This window comes from Mustela putorius, unplaced genomic scaffold (assembly GCF_011764305.1).
Source record: "Mustela putorius furo isolate JIRA1106 unplaced genomic scaffold, ASM1176430v1.1 tig00000145_pilon_pilon_pilon, whole genome shotgun sequence".
Classification (NCBI taxonomy): domain Eukaryota; kingdom Metazoa; phylum Chordata; class Mammalia; order Carnivora; family Mustelidae; genus Mustela; species Mustela putorius.
The window spans coordinates 39,394,357-39,411,988 of record NW_025421294.1 but is presented as its reverse complement, the minus strand read 5'-3'; the positions used below and the strand labels follow the sequence as shown (position 1 = coordinate 39,411,988).

Genomic DNA, 17,632 nt, shown 5'->3' with positions numbered 1-17,632 from the left:
TTGGAAGAAGAAAAGAAGTTGAAGAGGCAGAAGCAAAGGTCTCCTAAGTGGGAGGCAAAGAGCAAAGACTATAAACATTTATGTATTAATAATTTTGTCATTGGATACAGTCTGAGAATTTCTGTCTCATCATGTGTACCTATGAACTGACTCCAGTCCCAAGTGGTCTCCATCCCTTACCCTTCTGTCCTCTGAAAAGCTGTTCTTCCACTAACTGGATGCCTGAGTGCCTAGCCATGTGATTCCATAGCCTCACTTACCAGCAGTGCTCTTGGGGCCACCTTTAGGGGCTGGAGAAAGGGAGAAGGGTTTTGTCAAGGCAGAAGGAAATTTCTGGCTGTGCAACAGAACTTCTGAGGAGAGGAGAACAATCAGCCCAGAAGCAAAATGTCAGAATTCTCAATTTGGGCATCACACAGATCCCATCACATCACATAGATGGGAATCCAACTTTTGCAATGATTAAATGATTAAAGTGTTGGTGGGAATTAAGCCCAAGCCACATGACAGATCAGAGGCAGGTCCCTTCCTATGCCCGTGTCAGGGCCAGTTTCCGGACCTGCACCCTATACTAGGACCCTGCACTCTAAAGGGTTGCATGTTTGCTTTCACATACTCTTTTTGCCATCTTGAAATTCTTAATAATTTTTGAATGAGACATTCATATTTTCATTGTGCACTGAGCTCAACAAATTATGTAGCTGGTAATACCTTATATCAATGTTCAGTCATCTTGTGTTATAGTAGTAACCAGCTCCTAAACTGTATGTGAATCCTTCTACTGTTTGCCAGCTGGCCAATAATGTCTTCAGGTTTTGCCAAAATACATGAAGCACCCATGTGAGTCATCTTCAACTCACCCTGTGCTTTAGATACATTCAACTGTTCACTGTTACCATTTCATTCTTCTATGACTCTGCATAAACTGTTGCTCTCCTCCCTTCTAGACCAAACTCAACATGAAAGCATCCTTCAAATTCTTCAACCTGTATGTAATCTCTACTTTGTCAATGCTTCTAGAACTCTCTCATGGTAGGAGAATGTGCTTTCTTCTCTGTATTTCCAGGCATGCCAATATTATGGCACTTATTCCACTGTGCTATAATTGTTTCTTCACATGACTATTTCTGCCACTACAGAATGGGCTTCTTAAAGGCAAGCACTATGTCCAGTTTATCTCTGGGTCTCCAGTTCCTAATACAGAGCCTGACATTCATAAATACATATAATGAATTCTGTATATCCAATAGCTACTTACTATTTAGAATTTTTAAATAAATCTAGTTCAAATCTGCCCAAGTAAAAAGAGAGTTTATTAGCTCAGATTTATGGCTTCAGGCATGGATGTATCTAGGTGTTCAAACAGTGTTGTAAGGAATCTGTATCTCTATCTTTACTCTTTTCTCTGCTGACTTCATTCCCAGGCAGCTGCTCTCTTTGTGGGGGGGGAGAATGGGCTCTAGAAATTCCAGAGATATGTCTTAAATTAGTAAGCCCAAGAGAAAGAAAAAGGTAGAACAAGTGTCCCCAGGCTAATCTTCAAAGCTCTGGGTTAGGCTACATGCCCATTTATAAATTTCTGTGGCTAGGAAAGTGAAATTTGCTATTTCATCAGGCTTGGGTCACATGACTCACTTTGCAACTGAGAGGCAATAGTTCCTTCTATCCAAACCACAAAGCCTGGGAGCAAAGGGGGATGTAGGCAGAGTAGTTATCCAAAGAAAAAGTCTAGGAGTTATTACCAAAAGAAGAACTGGATAGGCAAATGAATGCACAGACATCTACCACTTATACAAGGTCAGGAGGATGGGAGCCCTGACCAGGCCAGCAATTTTTTCTGAGCTGCCTAGAGTAATCTTGGAGGAAGCATGTAGAAGAGTTTGGAGGAATGTTTTGTCCTGAAATCCAAGCTAGCTATGGACTTTGGTCTTTTTTGGAGGGATAGGCCTCCAGAGATAATATAATAATCCTTGCTTTGTTTATACTTAGAAAATTACAATATAATTTTCTAAAGGCTCTAAGAAACTGAAATTGTTTCCTTAATAGAAATATTTGCATCCCCTAAAGGCTCAGCTAAGTACTTAAATCTCTACATTAAAAAAAAAAAAAAAAAAGTTATATTCAGAAATACAGCTGGGTTTCATACTTCTTCCACCATTTCTCTTTCTTGGGAAGTCATTTAATCTCCTGGACTCTCGGTTTCCTGATCTGTAAAATGGGGATTAATTATAATGTCCATTTCATGGTATTTTGGGGGGAAGATAAAATGAGTTACTCCTTAGCACAGTGCTAGTACCTCAGAAAACTCACTGAATAGGTGCATTGCCATCTCGGGGTGTAGACAACAAACTTAGCCTTGGACTAGAGAAGGATGTACCTAATGTCAAGCAGAAAAATTATTGTTGTTCTCCTTTAAGGGCATATAGATTAGTTAGTAGATGTCCTTCATCTTTAGTCCACAGTGGAATGCTCGAAATTTTCTCACCTTTTTTACATTTGCTGTGATGTTGTGATAGCTAACACGATTAGGCACCTAGATCTACTGTTGTTGTGAATCCCTTACATGTGTTAGCTTATTTAATCTTTACAACGCTATGATGTAAACTATTACAATCCACATTTTACATATGAGGGAACTGAGGCACAGGATAGATGAGCATCTCCCACAATGTTGCTTTGCTAGTAAGAAGCCAGGCAATCAGAGTCCAGGTTCTTGAGCTCTGCTGCTGTATCCTATAAAAGAGTGAGGCTCTTATTATGAAATGCATTGTACCGATGTGCCCACTGCATATTCAGTGGCTCAGAAAACTGAAAGAGGCCCAATGAGTTAACTGACCAAGATCACAAGGCTAGTCAGTGAAAGATTTCAGTATAAGCTGGACAAGCAGAATATGCAGCATGGCTTAGCCCAGGCCAGTGTTCTCCAGAACATTTCTACTTCTTATGCTGGTTGGTATGTTCTTTACAATCTCCTTCCTTCCTTATTATTTCCATACTATTATAACTTACCTGTTTTTATAAGTTTCCTATTATCACTTATGATTTATGTGTGTGTGTGTGTGTGTATTAGTCATACATAATTTATTTTTCTGCTTGTTGGAGGGAATGGAGTTTTCTAGAGTAGAATGTCTTCTTAACTTTTTAACTTCTAACTCCTTAACTATGTACTGTTTATGTACACAGACATAGTGACATGTCTACTGCAAGAAATGCCTTCTGTTAGAATATATTTTTTTTCCCATTTTGGTAAGACACAGCTTTCAGTAAGATCTGATTTACAGGATCTGATAAATTTTTAAATGATGAAGTTCTTTATAATGTAGTAAACTAACAAAATTATATCTAGGAACCCCTTTTCTCCCCTTCCATCTGCACCTTGATCTGGAAATTTAACATTTTGAGGGGGCTTGTGGATTTGTACACATCCCTAAAGCATCTCAAAAAGGAATCAATCCACACATATTTATTGAGTGTCCTGGTTAGGCAGCGCTCTAGGGAGTGGGCCTTGGTCTCAGAGGGCAGAGGGCTTATGGTCTAGTTGGTGAGACAGTAACTATGCCATGGAAATGTGGCCAATTGCTACAGTCACTGCAGTGAGTTCACAGCACAAAAAATACCCAGAGGAGGTGGGATTTATGACTGCCCGGGTCCATATCCTGCTTCTACCATTTAATAGCTGACCTTGGGTGAAGTTCTGTGATTATTATGACTTAATTTTTCTTCCTATAAAATGCACCTAATAATAGTACCTATCACAACCATGAGGACCTAAATGAAATGAAATAATATATACAAAGTAGTTGGAACAATGCTTAGCACAGAACGAGCATTTTATAAATTTTAGCTCTCATTGTCCTTGTCACATTCCTATGGTTTGGGAATACCCAAAATATTTCACAGAACAGGCAAATCTGGCCTGGATCTTATCTACCTTTATCGGTGTCCTATTTCGAGGTCTAACATTGTCTCAAGCACATACCAGGCACACAGTAGGGTCACAGAAGTCAATGGTCAGAAGCTGAGTAGGGTAGCACCCAGCCGTGGTATGGTGGCTCCATCAGGAGGCTGACAAAGCACTGATACCCGCTTCCCCGTCCCCCTACCTGTATTAATTTGTAGAGCCTACTCCTTTTCGTGGGCCTCCCCCAGAAGGAGGCCCCTCCGTGGGTTTTTTAGCCGGCACAGGACAACTAATCCTGATGTTCAGCAGGATTCCAGATTCCAAGAGGCTACTGCATCCCTTGCCAGAATCCCAGATTCCATGCAAGGCATTGGGGGCTCTGGGAGCAAGCCGTTCCTTGATGCTGAACCGGAAGTTGTCGCTTCCCTCTAACCTCTTGGTGCACGGAGCTTCTGTGCGTTGTGGGGAAAGCAGCTTAAAAGGCTCTGGGAGGATGGATTTCCCACTGCCTCTGGGGGATCAGAACTCTCTTCTCCAGCTCTTTTACTTCCATTGTCAAGTTTGGACCAGTAGAATCAACAACATCCTATCAACCACAGGGAGAAGAGGCCCTCTCCCTCCCTTGGGCATTCTCACAAGAAAGGGCATGTCCTTTTATTCCCATCCTACAACATAGGGGTGTGGGGATGGTTGTCACATTGGAATGGTATCAGCCTGGAATCCTGCTGCCTCAGAGCTTACCAGGTGGCCAGGCTATTAACAACAACCACCACAACAAGAACAACGGACATTTATCGAGGACTTCTATGTGCTGAAGCAGGGGCCACCAGCTTTGTACACTACATCTTATTTAATCTTCACATGGCTCACTTCCCAGAAGAGGCCTTCGCGGAGATTCCCCGAGGTCAAGCAGCCAGCTCCAGACCATAGCATGGAAGACGGCCAGAGTGGGGGTCTGACCTGGGGCAGGCTTGCTTAAGCACCTGCAGGAGTCTGTGCAATAGCGGCAAAACCAATAGGACCTACTTCCTAGCAGTGTTGTGAAAGTTGGTTGAGGAAAAGCATGTAGAACATATAGCGTATGACCTGGTACATAGTCCTGTATTCTTAAATTGTACCTATCATCGTTACTCCCCTACTCCACCTTCAAGGATCTTTCTTCCAGTTTTTTCCTACTCAACAGCAGCTGACTTCTCTCACATGTGGCTCTGCTTCCTCTCAGGATCATCTATTCATGGCTTCTCCTCAGGCTGTGGGTTCCTGCCTTCTCCCTAGTTGTCCTGCTTTAGGAATGATACAGAGGATTTCATTTAACTGCTCTCCAGACCTGGGCACCCCCACTGGGTACCCATAAGTTCACTCGTGGGTCACTGGCCACCGAGGGAATACTGCCCAAGTCGAGTGTTGGCTCTGTGCTTAGGTGACTATGAACAGAGCAACAAGATGATGGGATGAAGTGTGAAGGGACTGTGTGCAAAACTGTGGGCACAAGTAGAAGCATGCCCAGCACCAAAAGACTGCAGGTGGCTGTCATGGGAGCCAGTATATCCTTTTGGTTAATTGCAAAGGCTTTAGAGAAAGACAGCTCTGACACTGGGTCTAGACTGTGCTGTTTATTAGCTGTGTGAATGTGGGGACATCATTTTGTTTTCCCAATATTCAGTTTCTTCTTCTGTTAAATGGGTATAACAAGAGCACCTAGTTTGGTTTGTAGAATTACGTGAAAGAATGTCTGTGCAGTCCTTAGCACAGGGTACACAAATAGCTCTATCTCTGTCATTGCATTTATTAGTAAGGTGAGCTCAGAGCTCAATTACAGAGGTCTTCTTATTAAATACTTACACTGTGAAGGCAGCATACTTTTGTTTAAATCCTGATTTCATTTATTCTGGCTGGGTTATTGGGAAAGTTATCTAAACTCATATCTCTAAAATGGAAACAATATTCAATTCCAAGAGTTAATGTGAGAACTAAAAAAGAAAAAACAGAACAGAAAGAATCTATGCAAAGTACTTAGCAGAGAGCCCACTGGTTAACTGTGGCTCTGATTATTATTGATTTTACAGATCCTACTAAGCATCACAAATGAGATGCAGGAAGTGTCAGGTTGAGATTTGGTCCTGAACTTTGTTTTCAACGATTCAAGTTCATTGTTGAGAGTAACAGAGAGTTGAATATGTTTTCATTCCAATTCACGTCACCATATTAGTGCTTAGGCTTTAAGTACAGCTATTTTTTTTTTTAAAGAAGACAAAAGATGTATTTTTCCCACACATGAGAAACCAAAGTTAAGTAATATTATGATTCATGATTCCCAGTGAGTGGCTATGGAAGAATCCAGAGAGAGGGAAGAACCTTGACTCACTCTCCCCAGTGCCTGTCTGCCATCAGTACCCACCGTTAGCACAAAGGGTTGATAATTCCTGGTTATTCAACTGGCCTTTGAGAACCGGAGACAGCTTTAGGCTGACAATCAAAATAATGACTATTACTGAAACTACCGATAGCTTTGTTGCTTCTGGGAATTTGTAAAACCCCTCATATTTTGGGATCACATTAGAGATTCCAAGATGCTTATAACATAAAATGACAGCCACTCAACGCATTTCCTTCTGGGGAATGATACTAATCTTTAAGGGGGAAATACAGATATTTTTCAAAGGCATATTAGCAAATGCCGGAAGAGCAAAGCCAATGAAATCTCACTTTTTGACATCCTGATAGGGGGAGGATTCTGTGGGATTTTTTTTTCTTTTGCCTTTATGTGGCCCTGCCTACCTCAGAACCAATTGCTGCTGCAACTGCCCATTTCATTGTTTGTCCCCGACTTCGGAAGAAGGATACAGTAACCCAAAGGCCTGCAACGGCCACAGCTGCTGTGTTCCTGTTGTAATGGTTGTGTCAGGCTGCCCTGTGCGCCACACCTAACCACGTCCTTGCCACTAAAGTCTCCAGCGTCCCTGGAATAGGGGCTACTTCACAGGCAAGGAAACAGAGATGTCAAAGTGACATGAACATGTCCCAGATCCACACAGCTTGGAAGTGGCAAAGGCAGGGTCCCCATCTAACTGTGTGTGTATGTGTGTGTGCATATGTGTGTGTCTGTGTGGGTGTATAAATCTTGTGATCCTGATACCAGGATGTGCTGTCTTCTTTGGTCAACAAACATTTAAGTGCCTGGTGAATACCTAACCCACACTCTTCACAAGTAACGCCCAACGTAGCACATGTTCGAGGTGCCCTGCCCATGCTCTTGGCCCACTCAGAATATACATACAGCTTTGGTGGACATTTACCACATATCCCAAGCTTCCTACTTCTTTCACTCCCTGGACTTTCTCTGGCTGCAAGAGAGAGCTCAGTCCACCTACAGGGCACGGTAGAGGACCTCCACAGGAACAACTTTCAACTAGTGAGAGGCTGACATTAGTAAAGAAACAGTCCACATTCTGCATCCCTGAGAGGGGAAAGGTATGTTCTAGATAGTCTCTCAGCCGTTCCCAAGCAGAACTGAGCTCCAGTCATTACCTGAAGCAATAACCTTCCAATCAACACTTCCTTTGCTGGCTACCTATTGCATCTCAGGTAAGCCAAATGGGCATTTTCCCTGGATCAGCTGCTATTGAGGATAAGGAGTTATTAATTATTCACTGTTCATCAAAAATTATAGACAGCAGTACAAGTAAGATCTGGCCACTGTCCTCGAAGATTTTACAAACATAACCCACACCCTAGAGACGAGGTCACAGGTGGGCATGTGGCAGTTTGGAGGCAACTGCAGAAATCCAGGGGAGAAATGATGGTGGCTTGGTTGAGGTCAATGACAATGGGGTGTTGAGAAGTAGTCAAATTCTGGCTGCATTTTGAAAATAATGCTAAGAGATTTTGCTAACAGGCCAGGTGTAGGATATGAGAGAAAGAGAAAAATCAAGGATGCTACCACCAATTCTCTCTCCCTGAGCAACTGGAAGAACAAATTTATTGTTAACACAGATGGGAAGACTACAGAAAAATGGAAGATAAAAGGTAATAGAAGTTAAGATTCTGACCTTATGTTTGAGATGCCTATTTGTCAATCACATGAAGGTATGGAGCAGAGAGCTGGAATGGGAACTGGAAGTTCAGGGGAGAGGCCAGGGAGGAAGATATAACATTGGAAGCCAAAGGCATGTAAATTAGGGAGTAGATGAGATCAGGGAAGAAAGTACAGTCTAGCAGAGGAGAGGGGCATTACTGAGTCACCAAATAAGTCTTCCCAGACCATGATGAATTCTGGGGAAGGAAATTGCAGTGACTGTCCTTTGGGGGACACAAGGATGCGGTAGACCCTATCCTAAAGAGATTAAAAGGAGAGAAGCATTTTATACATTATATAGGAGAAACACAGCTATTTACTAGACCACAAGAAAAAGCACTGGATGACAGTGAGAAATGAGTTCTAGAAAGAGTGGGGTCTAATCGTGAAGGGCATTGACTGTCGAGAGGAACAGTTTGGATTTATCCTGTGGGCAATGGGTGTCACCAAAATCGGTGATTGACATGACTGAACTGCCCATTGGTCAAGGTATTCTTGACGTTGAAGAGGCAGGAGATGGGAGGCTGAAAGACCGGTCCGTAGGGTTTGGTAGGAGGAAGGGGAGGTAGAGATGGATGGGAAGACATTTAAGGAGAAACAAAATTTGACAACAGGTACCAAAATGTTAAATGGGTATCTGATGAGTACTATCACTTCAAGAAGAAGACTGGAAAAGAGGTGTATATCAGAGGGGCAAGGTGTACAGAAGAGAGTGATTACTGTAACACTGTCTATAAAAGCTGAGCATAAAGGATCATCACTGAAAGACTGGTTAAATAAACTGTGATCCACCCATAGAATGGTACGCTCTTCGGTGATTAAAAGGCATGATATATATCTGCATTCATTGGCATGAAAGGAGCACACAATTTATTGCCAAGTAAAAAAGACAGGCTGTGAAACAGCATTTGCCGTTTAGCCCTATTTATCAAGATGATATATTTCAAATACCATTCATGCACATACATCTAGGGAGACCTTTGAATATAATGTGCATCAGAATCTCAGTGATGGTTTTCTGTAGATGATAAGGTTCGACGATGTGTTGTTTGTTTGCTTGTTTGTGCGGAGGCAATTGCTGTCTTTTTGGATAGCATACATTTTCTGCCATAAGCTTGTAATCGTTTAAACAGAAGATATTTTCTAAGGAAGTCAGACAGACAGTTCTCAATTTCTTGCAGGGCAAACATGGCCCCAGGCCCACAGTGTGAGCCGGTGGGTCTGCTGACCTCTTCTTTGGGTCTTTGAGCCCTCTACAGGGAACTTCATTCTGGAAGATGGGGAGGGATGCCTGGGGTAGCATACTCAGATGGCCTGGTGACCTGCTCCTCTCTTCCAGGGTCTTCCTGAGGGCTATTAACAAGTTCGCAGAAACCATGAACCAGAAGTTCCTGGAACACACAAACTTTGAGTTCCAGGTGAGTGTGACGCGCCCAGGGTGTGCTTGGGGTGCCCTGGCAAGGGGCTCTAGCATCTTGAGCTGATTGCCCCATCAGATGCATCTCAAAGCACATATAAGGTACGCCAGTGTCTCTGGGGGCTTCCATAGAGAGGCGGTGTGGGCGAGGAGGGAACCAGGCCCTTGATTGAAACTCAGGGTTTAGAACCAGGCCCTTGATTAAACAAATAGTCATTAACTGTGCAGCTTATGCAAATGTGACTGTATAATGTATCTTGTGCTAAAGAGGAGATTTGCATTTATCCATTGTCGGCGTGGGTACCACCTTTCAGAAATGTATCACATTCTTGTACTTTACTGTTCACTGGAGCCCAGCAAAATAGGTACTCACAGACACTGAAAAATAAAGCTCACTAATATATTTCCAGGATTTTGTGATTCCTCCAGAAATCACTTTTAGGATTCAGACAAGAGCTAGGGCCTCTGAGATTCGGGGGCCTCAAAGCATGTCGCTGGGGCAGAGTGACACACCTGTTCAAGGCCCAGGCAAGGAGAACCAATTTCTCAAAGCCTTGTGGAAAAATCCATATTGCCACCTCTGGCTGCTGATAATGACAGAGAAGGCTCCTGAGAGGGGATCCCTCCTCTGGGGAAGACCCTGACCCCCAGGATCTCTTGCAGTGCCAGCTTAGGAAGTTGCCAGTGAACAGGGGCAGAGGTGTTTTCTGCCTGCTCATCTAGGGTGTTCGATTCCAAGATGGGCTTCGGCCTATGACTAGCTGAGCAACCTCGGACAGGGCCTAGACTATGTCCCAGCCTCAGCTGACTCATCTGTAAAATGCTCATAGTACCTACTCTTCCTATTTCAAGATTTTATTTATTTATTTATTTATTTGACAGACAGAGATCACAAGTAGGCAGAGAGGCAGGCAGAGAGATGGGGGGAAGCAGGCTCCCTGCTGGGCAGAGAGCCCGATGTGGGACTCGATCCCAGGACCCTGGGATTATGACCTGAGCCGAAGACAGAGGCTTAACCCACTGAGCCACCCAGGCGCCCTTGCTCTTTCAATTTCGTAGGGGTTTTACAGAATTGGCATGTGTCAGGGGTCTTGCTGGGAGAATTTTCTGTAAGGTCCCACCAGTTTTCATTCATACACTTCCTCCTGAAAGAGACTCTGTGCTGTGTGCCTGACACATAGTAGGTCTCCCTGGGAGGATGTTCCCTGGGTTGAGGCCTATGAGACCCACCGTGCTGGAGAGCACCAGCCTAGAAGTATTTAATAAACATTATCCTTGAATAAGATTCTCTCGTACTATCTTGCATTCAAATCAGGCAACTGCACTGTCATGATGACAGGGATACGAAGAGTAGCTGCCTTTTTCTGACGACTTATATGTGCAGCTCTCCTAAGAAGCATCCCCAGGCATTTTCTTCCCCAGCCCTGACAGCCACACTGCAAGTTAGGTACTACTACTAGCACTATTTCCTGCTGGAAGGATGCGGGGACGGAGACTCTGAGGTGATGAGCAGATAGCCTGATGGTGCAGAAAGTGACACAGCATGTCCGTGTGGAGTTGCAACCAGAGCACAGCGGTGGCTGACATCACAGCCGTGGATCACCACCGCCATGTGCTTGGTAAGGGGTCACCCCCGCACCGGGTTCACAGAGAGGTTCTGGCTGAGAGTTATGAATCTCTGACGTGGAAACAAAACCTCCCACTTCAGCTGTTTGAAACCGAAGTGTTTGATCCCCTTCCAAATGTGGACCAGATGTCTGCAGGCTTCAGGTACGAGTGTGTTCCGGGAAGCTAATAAGGTCGTTGCTTTTTTCGAGGGGCCGCTTGGTGTACCACGCCTAGCAGCCAGCAGTGAGGCAGTGTTCAGGCCATAAAATTGACGGCTGGTTTACCCATCTCTTTCCGAGGGTGGTGGCGATTACAGCCTCAGGCCTGCTTTCCTGACTCTGGCTGTCCTCCAGTGTCTTAGGGGGTACTTTCTAAGAGAAATGCAGCTTCTGTCCTTCATGCCATTCTTTTAGGTTTTATCCTGTTTTCCTGAAAGAAAATCTGGAGCGATGCCCAGAGAAGTGGGGGTTTCATACATAGAAGGTTTGAGCTTATAAGCTGTGTGACTTTAGGCAAATTACTTTACTTCTCTGTGCCTCAGTCTCTTGGAAATCAAATTAAAATACTAATTGCAGCTGCCTCATTGGGTTTTTGAGAGGATTAAGTGAACTAATTCATGTCAAGCACTTAGAACAGTGCCAGGAACATGGTAGCAATTTAATAAAATGTTAGCTCATTATAATAATTGCTATCATCTTGATGAAAATGATGATGATGGTCCTAAAATATGTCAGGTCTGGAAACTCATATGTCAGTCCTTGGTAAACAGGACAGTAGGAAGGCATCTTTCCAGTCATCATACATTGCCTAGGGTTGTCATACCCACAGGATTTTATAAAACAGGAAAATGGCCAATATTACAAAATGAAATAAGTCTCTTTTGCTAATGAGAACTCCATAGATATTTGCTGAAAAGTACTCAAGAACAGGATCATTTTTCAGCCTTATCTCTGTTCTTCTACCTTCTCCTCACCCCATGTGAGAATGGATTTGTTCTCTGTACCCTGCCTGGAACATGCCTTGTTTCCTTCTTATGGTTTCATTAATTATGCATTTAATATCAGCAGGAAGAGCATCCATCACTAAGCTGCTGGCCTTGGCAGCCACTGTCCAGAGGAGGGGCAGGTGCAATGAGATTATCCCTAATATCTTTTCTGGAACTGTGGTTTTATGATACAAAGGACAAGAAGCAAGCAGCTCTGTGGGTGCCACTCTGCAGGTGACAAGACCTGGGAATTACAGAAATGATGTTTTCTGCCCAGGGCTAAAGTAATTTGCATTCCCAACCCCTATTCAGGATGCTGGCCTTGGCATTCACATCCCTTTGCTGGTCAGGGAAGACCAAGAGAGGATTTCAAAGGCAACTCAGCAAGGATTTCTGCTTGAGAGCAATTCTCATAGGGGCAGACTATTGGAACACATGATGAGGAACTCAGAAGCAAAGAATAACACTGCCCTGTCCTCAAGGATCTTAGAGTTGTGCTAGATAGGAATCCATCTTCTAGCATCTAAGCTTTCTAAGGTGACTAACCTTGATTAGACATCTACTTAGGGGATAACCTGGTTGGGTTGGGATACACCCATTTTACCAGTGAATAAACAGAGCTTCAGAGAAGTGGTCAACTCTCCTGTTAAAGGTCATCTAGCCAAAAGCAGGAGTTGCTGGAATTCTGTTCCCATCCTGTCCGCGAAGCCCAGGCCCTTTCCACTCTTCTGCCCTGTCTTTTAAAAACAGAGTGCCTTTCAAATCTAGGAGACAGCTCTATTTAGCTCCAGAAACACTGTGTGGCCTAGTTAGCTCCTGCTGGCCCTGGGATAGAGAGCTCTGCAATGATTGGCTGTGGGATTAGACTCTCCATACTGGGTACTCTGATTGGCCAGGAATCCATGGTTACACTTCAGATGTGCTCTTTGGCTCCAGGAAGATTGCTTCTGTCTTAAGCAGCTGTCTGATTACTACGAAGAACATTCTCTTGACTTGGGAAGCTGTAACTTGCTCTGCATTTGGTAATTCCAGGCTTGGCTTTGAGGCATTTCTGGATCAGTTTCTGGGCCTTGGACTACCTTGGGATAATTTTTGAACCTGTACTGGAGATCCTGTGAAATGAAAAGGGTATTCCAGGATATTCCCAGCTATTAAGAGTGTACTGAAGACAGAATTGGTCTCTATAGTAGGAAACGTAACTTGTAATGGCAAAAAAAAGGTGGGAGAAGGAGCACGTACCACGGAGGCCACCCATCAAAGAAGCCCACACACAGCACCCCCCAGGGAGGATCAAGGTGGGACCACTTCACCACACAGAAAGATGGTCACATGCTTGGGGACAGCTTCTTTGGCCATAGCTCAAGGGCCCCAGACAGCCACTGACCTGATGTCCCTAACCCAAATCCATGATTGGAAACTTTCACTCCCAAAATCAGTTGTCTCCTTAGAATGCCCCTGGCAGCCATGGCTTTACTGCTCAGAGGGCGCATTGGTGCATTTCAGCAATACTGTGCCTTATATATATATTTTTAATGGAATTATGGTAAATGATAATTTGCAGCCATTGTGAAAGAATCTTATAGCATCAAAAATCCTTGAGTGTCTGTTGTAAGGACTGTGAAACACCAGACAACCTAGCGGAAACCTTGACCAACAACCAAGGCTAAAAAGGAAACTGAGAAAGGAAAGAAAAGCAATTTTTTCAGAAAAGCTGAATGGTTAAGAATACAAGTTCTAGAGAGATGCACTTGGATTCAAATACCAACCTCGCCATTTTGTAGCTGTGGTCACCTTGGGCAAGTTATTTAACTTCTCTGGCCACAGTGTCCTGATCTCTAAAATGGGAGAATAATACTATAAACATCATAGTGTCTGGGGAGAAGTTAACAAGAATACAGGGGGAATGCTGGGCTCCTTAATGCATTCATTCAGCATTCATGTGAGCACATGCTGGGTTAGGTGCAACACTAAATACCAGACATACAGCAGTGAATAAAAAGAAGGGATTCTTGTCTGCAAGTTGCTTATGTCCATTAGCAGAGACATTAGTTCAGCTTAAAACATGCCATAAATCCTGCAAACAGGGTGTAATGAAGGTGAATGGGTAGATCTGCTTTAATCAGGGCAGAAGCTGGAGAGGCTTCCCTGGGAGGTGATTTTTTGGAAGGCACTTACCACTAGACCACCACTAGACCACCAATGTCCATTTAGGAAGTGAGTGTTTACCTGGGATTGCAAGATGAAGTAGGAATTTTCTCAGCAGTGATTTCCTCATTTGGTCCCTCTAACTACCTCCTTTTCCGTACTATTAGCCTCATTTTTCCAGCTGAGGAAACAGAGACTCAGAGAGTGGTAAGGCAACTTGCCCGGGATCATGGAGCTAATAATTGGAGTGGAATCCTGGAAGGCAAACTTACAGTGTCTGTTCAACAACAAAGACAACAAAGAACAACAAAATCTGCATAGGGCGCATATCTAAACCCTTCCAGCTCTAGGAATGTATACTATTTTATAGTCTCTCATGCATAAAGATGTATAAACAAACATGTTGAATTCAGCCCTGATGCTAAAGGAAAAAAAGTTGAAGCCAATCTAAATGCCTATAAACAGGGAATTGGTTAAAATTAATATATATCCTTATAGCAGAATATCATGCAGCAATAAAAGGCAGTGAAGTAGATCTCTACAAGCTAATACGGATACATCTACAAGATATATTTGTGAGAGAAAAAAGCAAACTACAGCAGACTATTGAGCTGTCTATACATGTTTGTTTATACATAAAAAATTTTTAGAAAGAATATCCCAAAAAATTTTTTTTTTCTTCTGAGGAATTAGACTAGGGTCCAAGATAGGATGGAAAATAAGTTTTTTAATCATGTAATCTTTTCTACCATTTACTTTTTTTGACCATACGTGTATTGAATTTTTAATTTTTTGAGAGTTAATTGCAAGTAACTAAATTCTAGTTACACCCACTACCAGTATGACTTCGGGTGGTCATTTGTCTGGATCTCACCATTTAACATCTATGAAATGAGGGAGTTGGACCAGATGACCCTTAAATTTATCCTAGTTCCAACTTTCTGTTGTCTGATTAGTTCAAAATACTAAATTCCCAAGCAGAAGTCACCTCACCTCTTCCCCCAGTGAAAAAGGACCTTATGTGTTTGGCTCAAGTTCCCATGGCTTCCCCATGCCAGCTGAACTGGGCACTTAGTAGAAGAAATGCCACCAGGCAGCTTGGGGCAGGGAGGAAAGAAAAATCTGGACCTCTTGTAACAACTGGAGAATTTCTCTAACAATAGGGTGATCAATAAATAATTTTTTTTCTAGACCCTAGCTACAGTCAAGCCATTTAAGCCATTGTGCTGAATGTGGTATTAGGGAATACACGTAAGTGGAAGAAAAGACCCTTGCTTGTGGAGCTTACAGTCGGAAACACAGGGTATTCAAATAATCTACAATCAGCACTACAGACAATGCCACAGTTCTACTTACTGGACACTTGGCATGTGCCACACCTGTGGTGAACCACATCATGCTTATATTATTTTTCCCAGACCCTCCAGCAATCCATGATGATAGTTGCCATTATTTTCTCCATCTTACAGGTAAGGAAAATGGGGCTTAGAAAAGTCAAATAAGTCGCCAATTCTCTTACTAGCAAGAGAGACTTTGTATCACATCCTGGTCTGTGGGACACGGACGCTTGTGCTTCTAGCCAGAGGATGCTTCTGTCGTGGCAAGTGAGTGGAGCACAAGGGAAGGTGGAGGACAGTGGGCCCACATCTGTGGTTGCACATCTAGGAGCTACTCAGCTTCGGAAGGCTTGAGGCGACCTGTCATGCCTTGTCATCTGAGAAGGCTTCAGGAAGGAACAGATCTTGAACTGGGCTTTATGAGGAATAGAACTTAGGTGCAGTAAGGGAGCCAAGCCAAGGAGGCCAAGATGCTCATATTATATCTATGGAGTCTGAGCAGACCAGCCCCCCCGGAAGAGGCAGTTTGTTGAGGGAGAAAACACTGGAAATTTAATGAGGCCTGACAAGCCATGTTAGTGCCCTTTGTCCTGGTTCTTTGGGAGCAAGAGTCAATGAAGGTTCAGAGGAGAGGTATCATGAGTGCCCAGAAGTGTCTGGCTGTGGCCACTGCTCACCTGTCAGGGCTTTGTACAGAGCTACTCATCATGACAACATCCCCTCAGTTTCAGTGTGGGCCCTACATTGCTCCACGGGGCAAAAGTGGACAGAGGCTGTGGATGAGATAATTAGGAGCACCACTTCAGATCTACTAAGAAAAAAGAGGCATGGGATCTATGATCTCATGACCTCCAAAGATCTTCAAGGTAAGAAGACAAAGGGAAAATCAGTTCCACTCCTATTGGAAACTTACCTCCACACAAAAACTTATATGTGGAAATTCACAGATGCATTATTCATAAGAGCCAAAAGGCAGAAACAACACAAATGTCAGTCAATGGATGAATGGGTAAATAAAATGTGGTATATCCATAGGATAGATTAGCATTCAGCAATAAAAATAAATGAAGCGCTGATACATGTGACGACACAGATGAACCTGGAAAACGTTATGTTTAATGAAAGGAGCCAGACATGAAAGGTTATTTATTTTATGCCTCCATTTCTATGAAATGTCAGATTGAGCAAATCCACAGAGACAGAAAGGAGATTAGTGATCACCCAGGGGCTGAGGGGGAGGGAAGATTAGGGAATGACTGCTAAGTGGTGATGGTTGTATTTCCTTTTGTGAATATACTAAAAACCATTAAATTCTAAATTCTCTAAAAAGTGAATGTTATGATATATGGATTATAATCTAAATTTTTAAAAATTAGGAATGGGTGGCAGAGAAAACACTTTTGAACGATTAAGAACAGAGACTAGCAAGAGGCTCTAGGTTTGACATGTCTGTGTGTTCTCAAATGTGTTAGAGGAACATTTCTGGAATTATTTTTGAAAGTAATACCAAGTCAACGATGTTGCCCTATATCTATGTCTTTTTGTATCTTGATTACTCTTTAGAAATTTCCTAAAATCAGGAATTTCTCACCTTTAAAATAACCCTTTCCATGTCCTTCGATCAGATTTTTTGTATCCCTGGCTTGTTGTTTTGTATGACCTTAAACATGAGGAGGTACGATGTCTGGGCTCAGACAGACCAAAGCAGCAAGTGTTCAGAACCTGCAAGTCACAGGGGTATGAGGAGGCAGGACAGCCGGAGTGGCCAAGAGACCTGACCTGCGCCATGTGTTTGGATAAGCAGGGTTACTACAGAAACAGGAGGGTTTGAGATGTGATTGTAATGGTTTGGGAAAGCCTCTGAAGGACTTTGAGGAAGGGAGTGATAGAACCCAACTTGTTTTGAAAAGATCCTCTGGTCTCTGTGGGGAGAGTTGACTTGATGGGCTCCACAATCTGGGAGGCTACTTCACTCTACCCTAGGAGCAGCTTGGTCTTCTGGACTCTGGGAGATAAAGTTTCCAAAAAGAAAATTTTATTCCCCCTATAGAATGTGAGCTGAATGAGGGGAGGGACAGCCGTCTCCATAACCACCCGCTGTGCCCCCATGACCACCCGCTGTGCCCCCATGACCACCCGCTGTGCCCCCATGATGACACAGAGA

General features: G+C 43.4%; 1 protein-coding gene across 7 annotated transcripts in view; it reads left to right on the top strand.

Moving 5' to 3' along the window:
• Positions 1 to 17,632, top strand: part of DOCK2 (dedicator of cytokinesis 2) — a 412,101-nt gene that overhangs the window by 324,049 nt on the left and 70,420 nt on the right. For all 7 annotated transcript variants that reach the window (XR_006605414.1, XM_004737633.3, XM_004737634.3 and 4 more), the window contains exon 30: positions 9,316 to 9,394. Coding sequence is in view for 6 of the 7 variants with exons in the window: in XM_004737633.3 (XP_004737690.1) it covers positions 9,316 to 9,394 (79 nt within the window). In the remaining variant the exon portion in view is untranslated. The remainder of the gene's footprint in view (positions 1 to 9,315; positions 9,395 to 17,632) is intronic.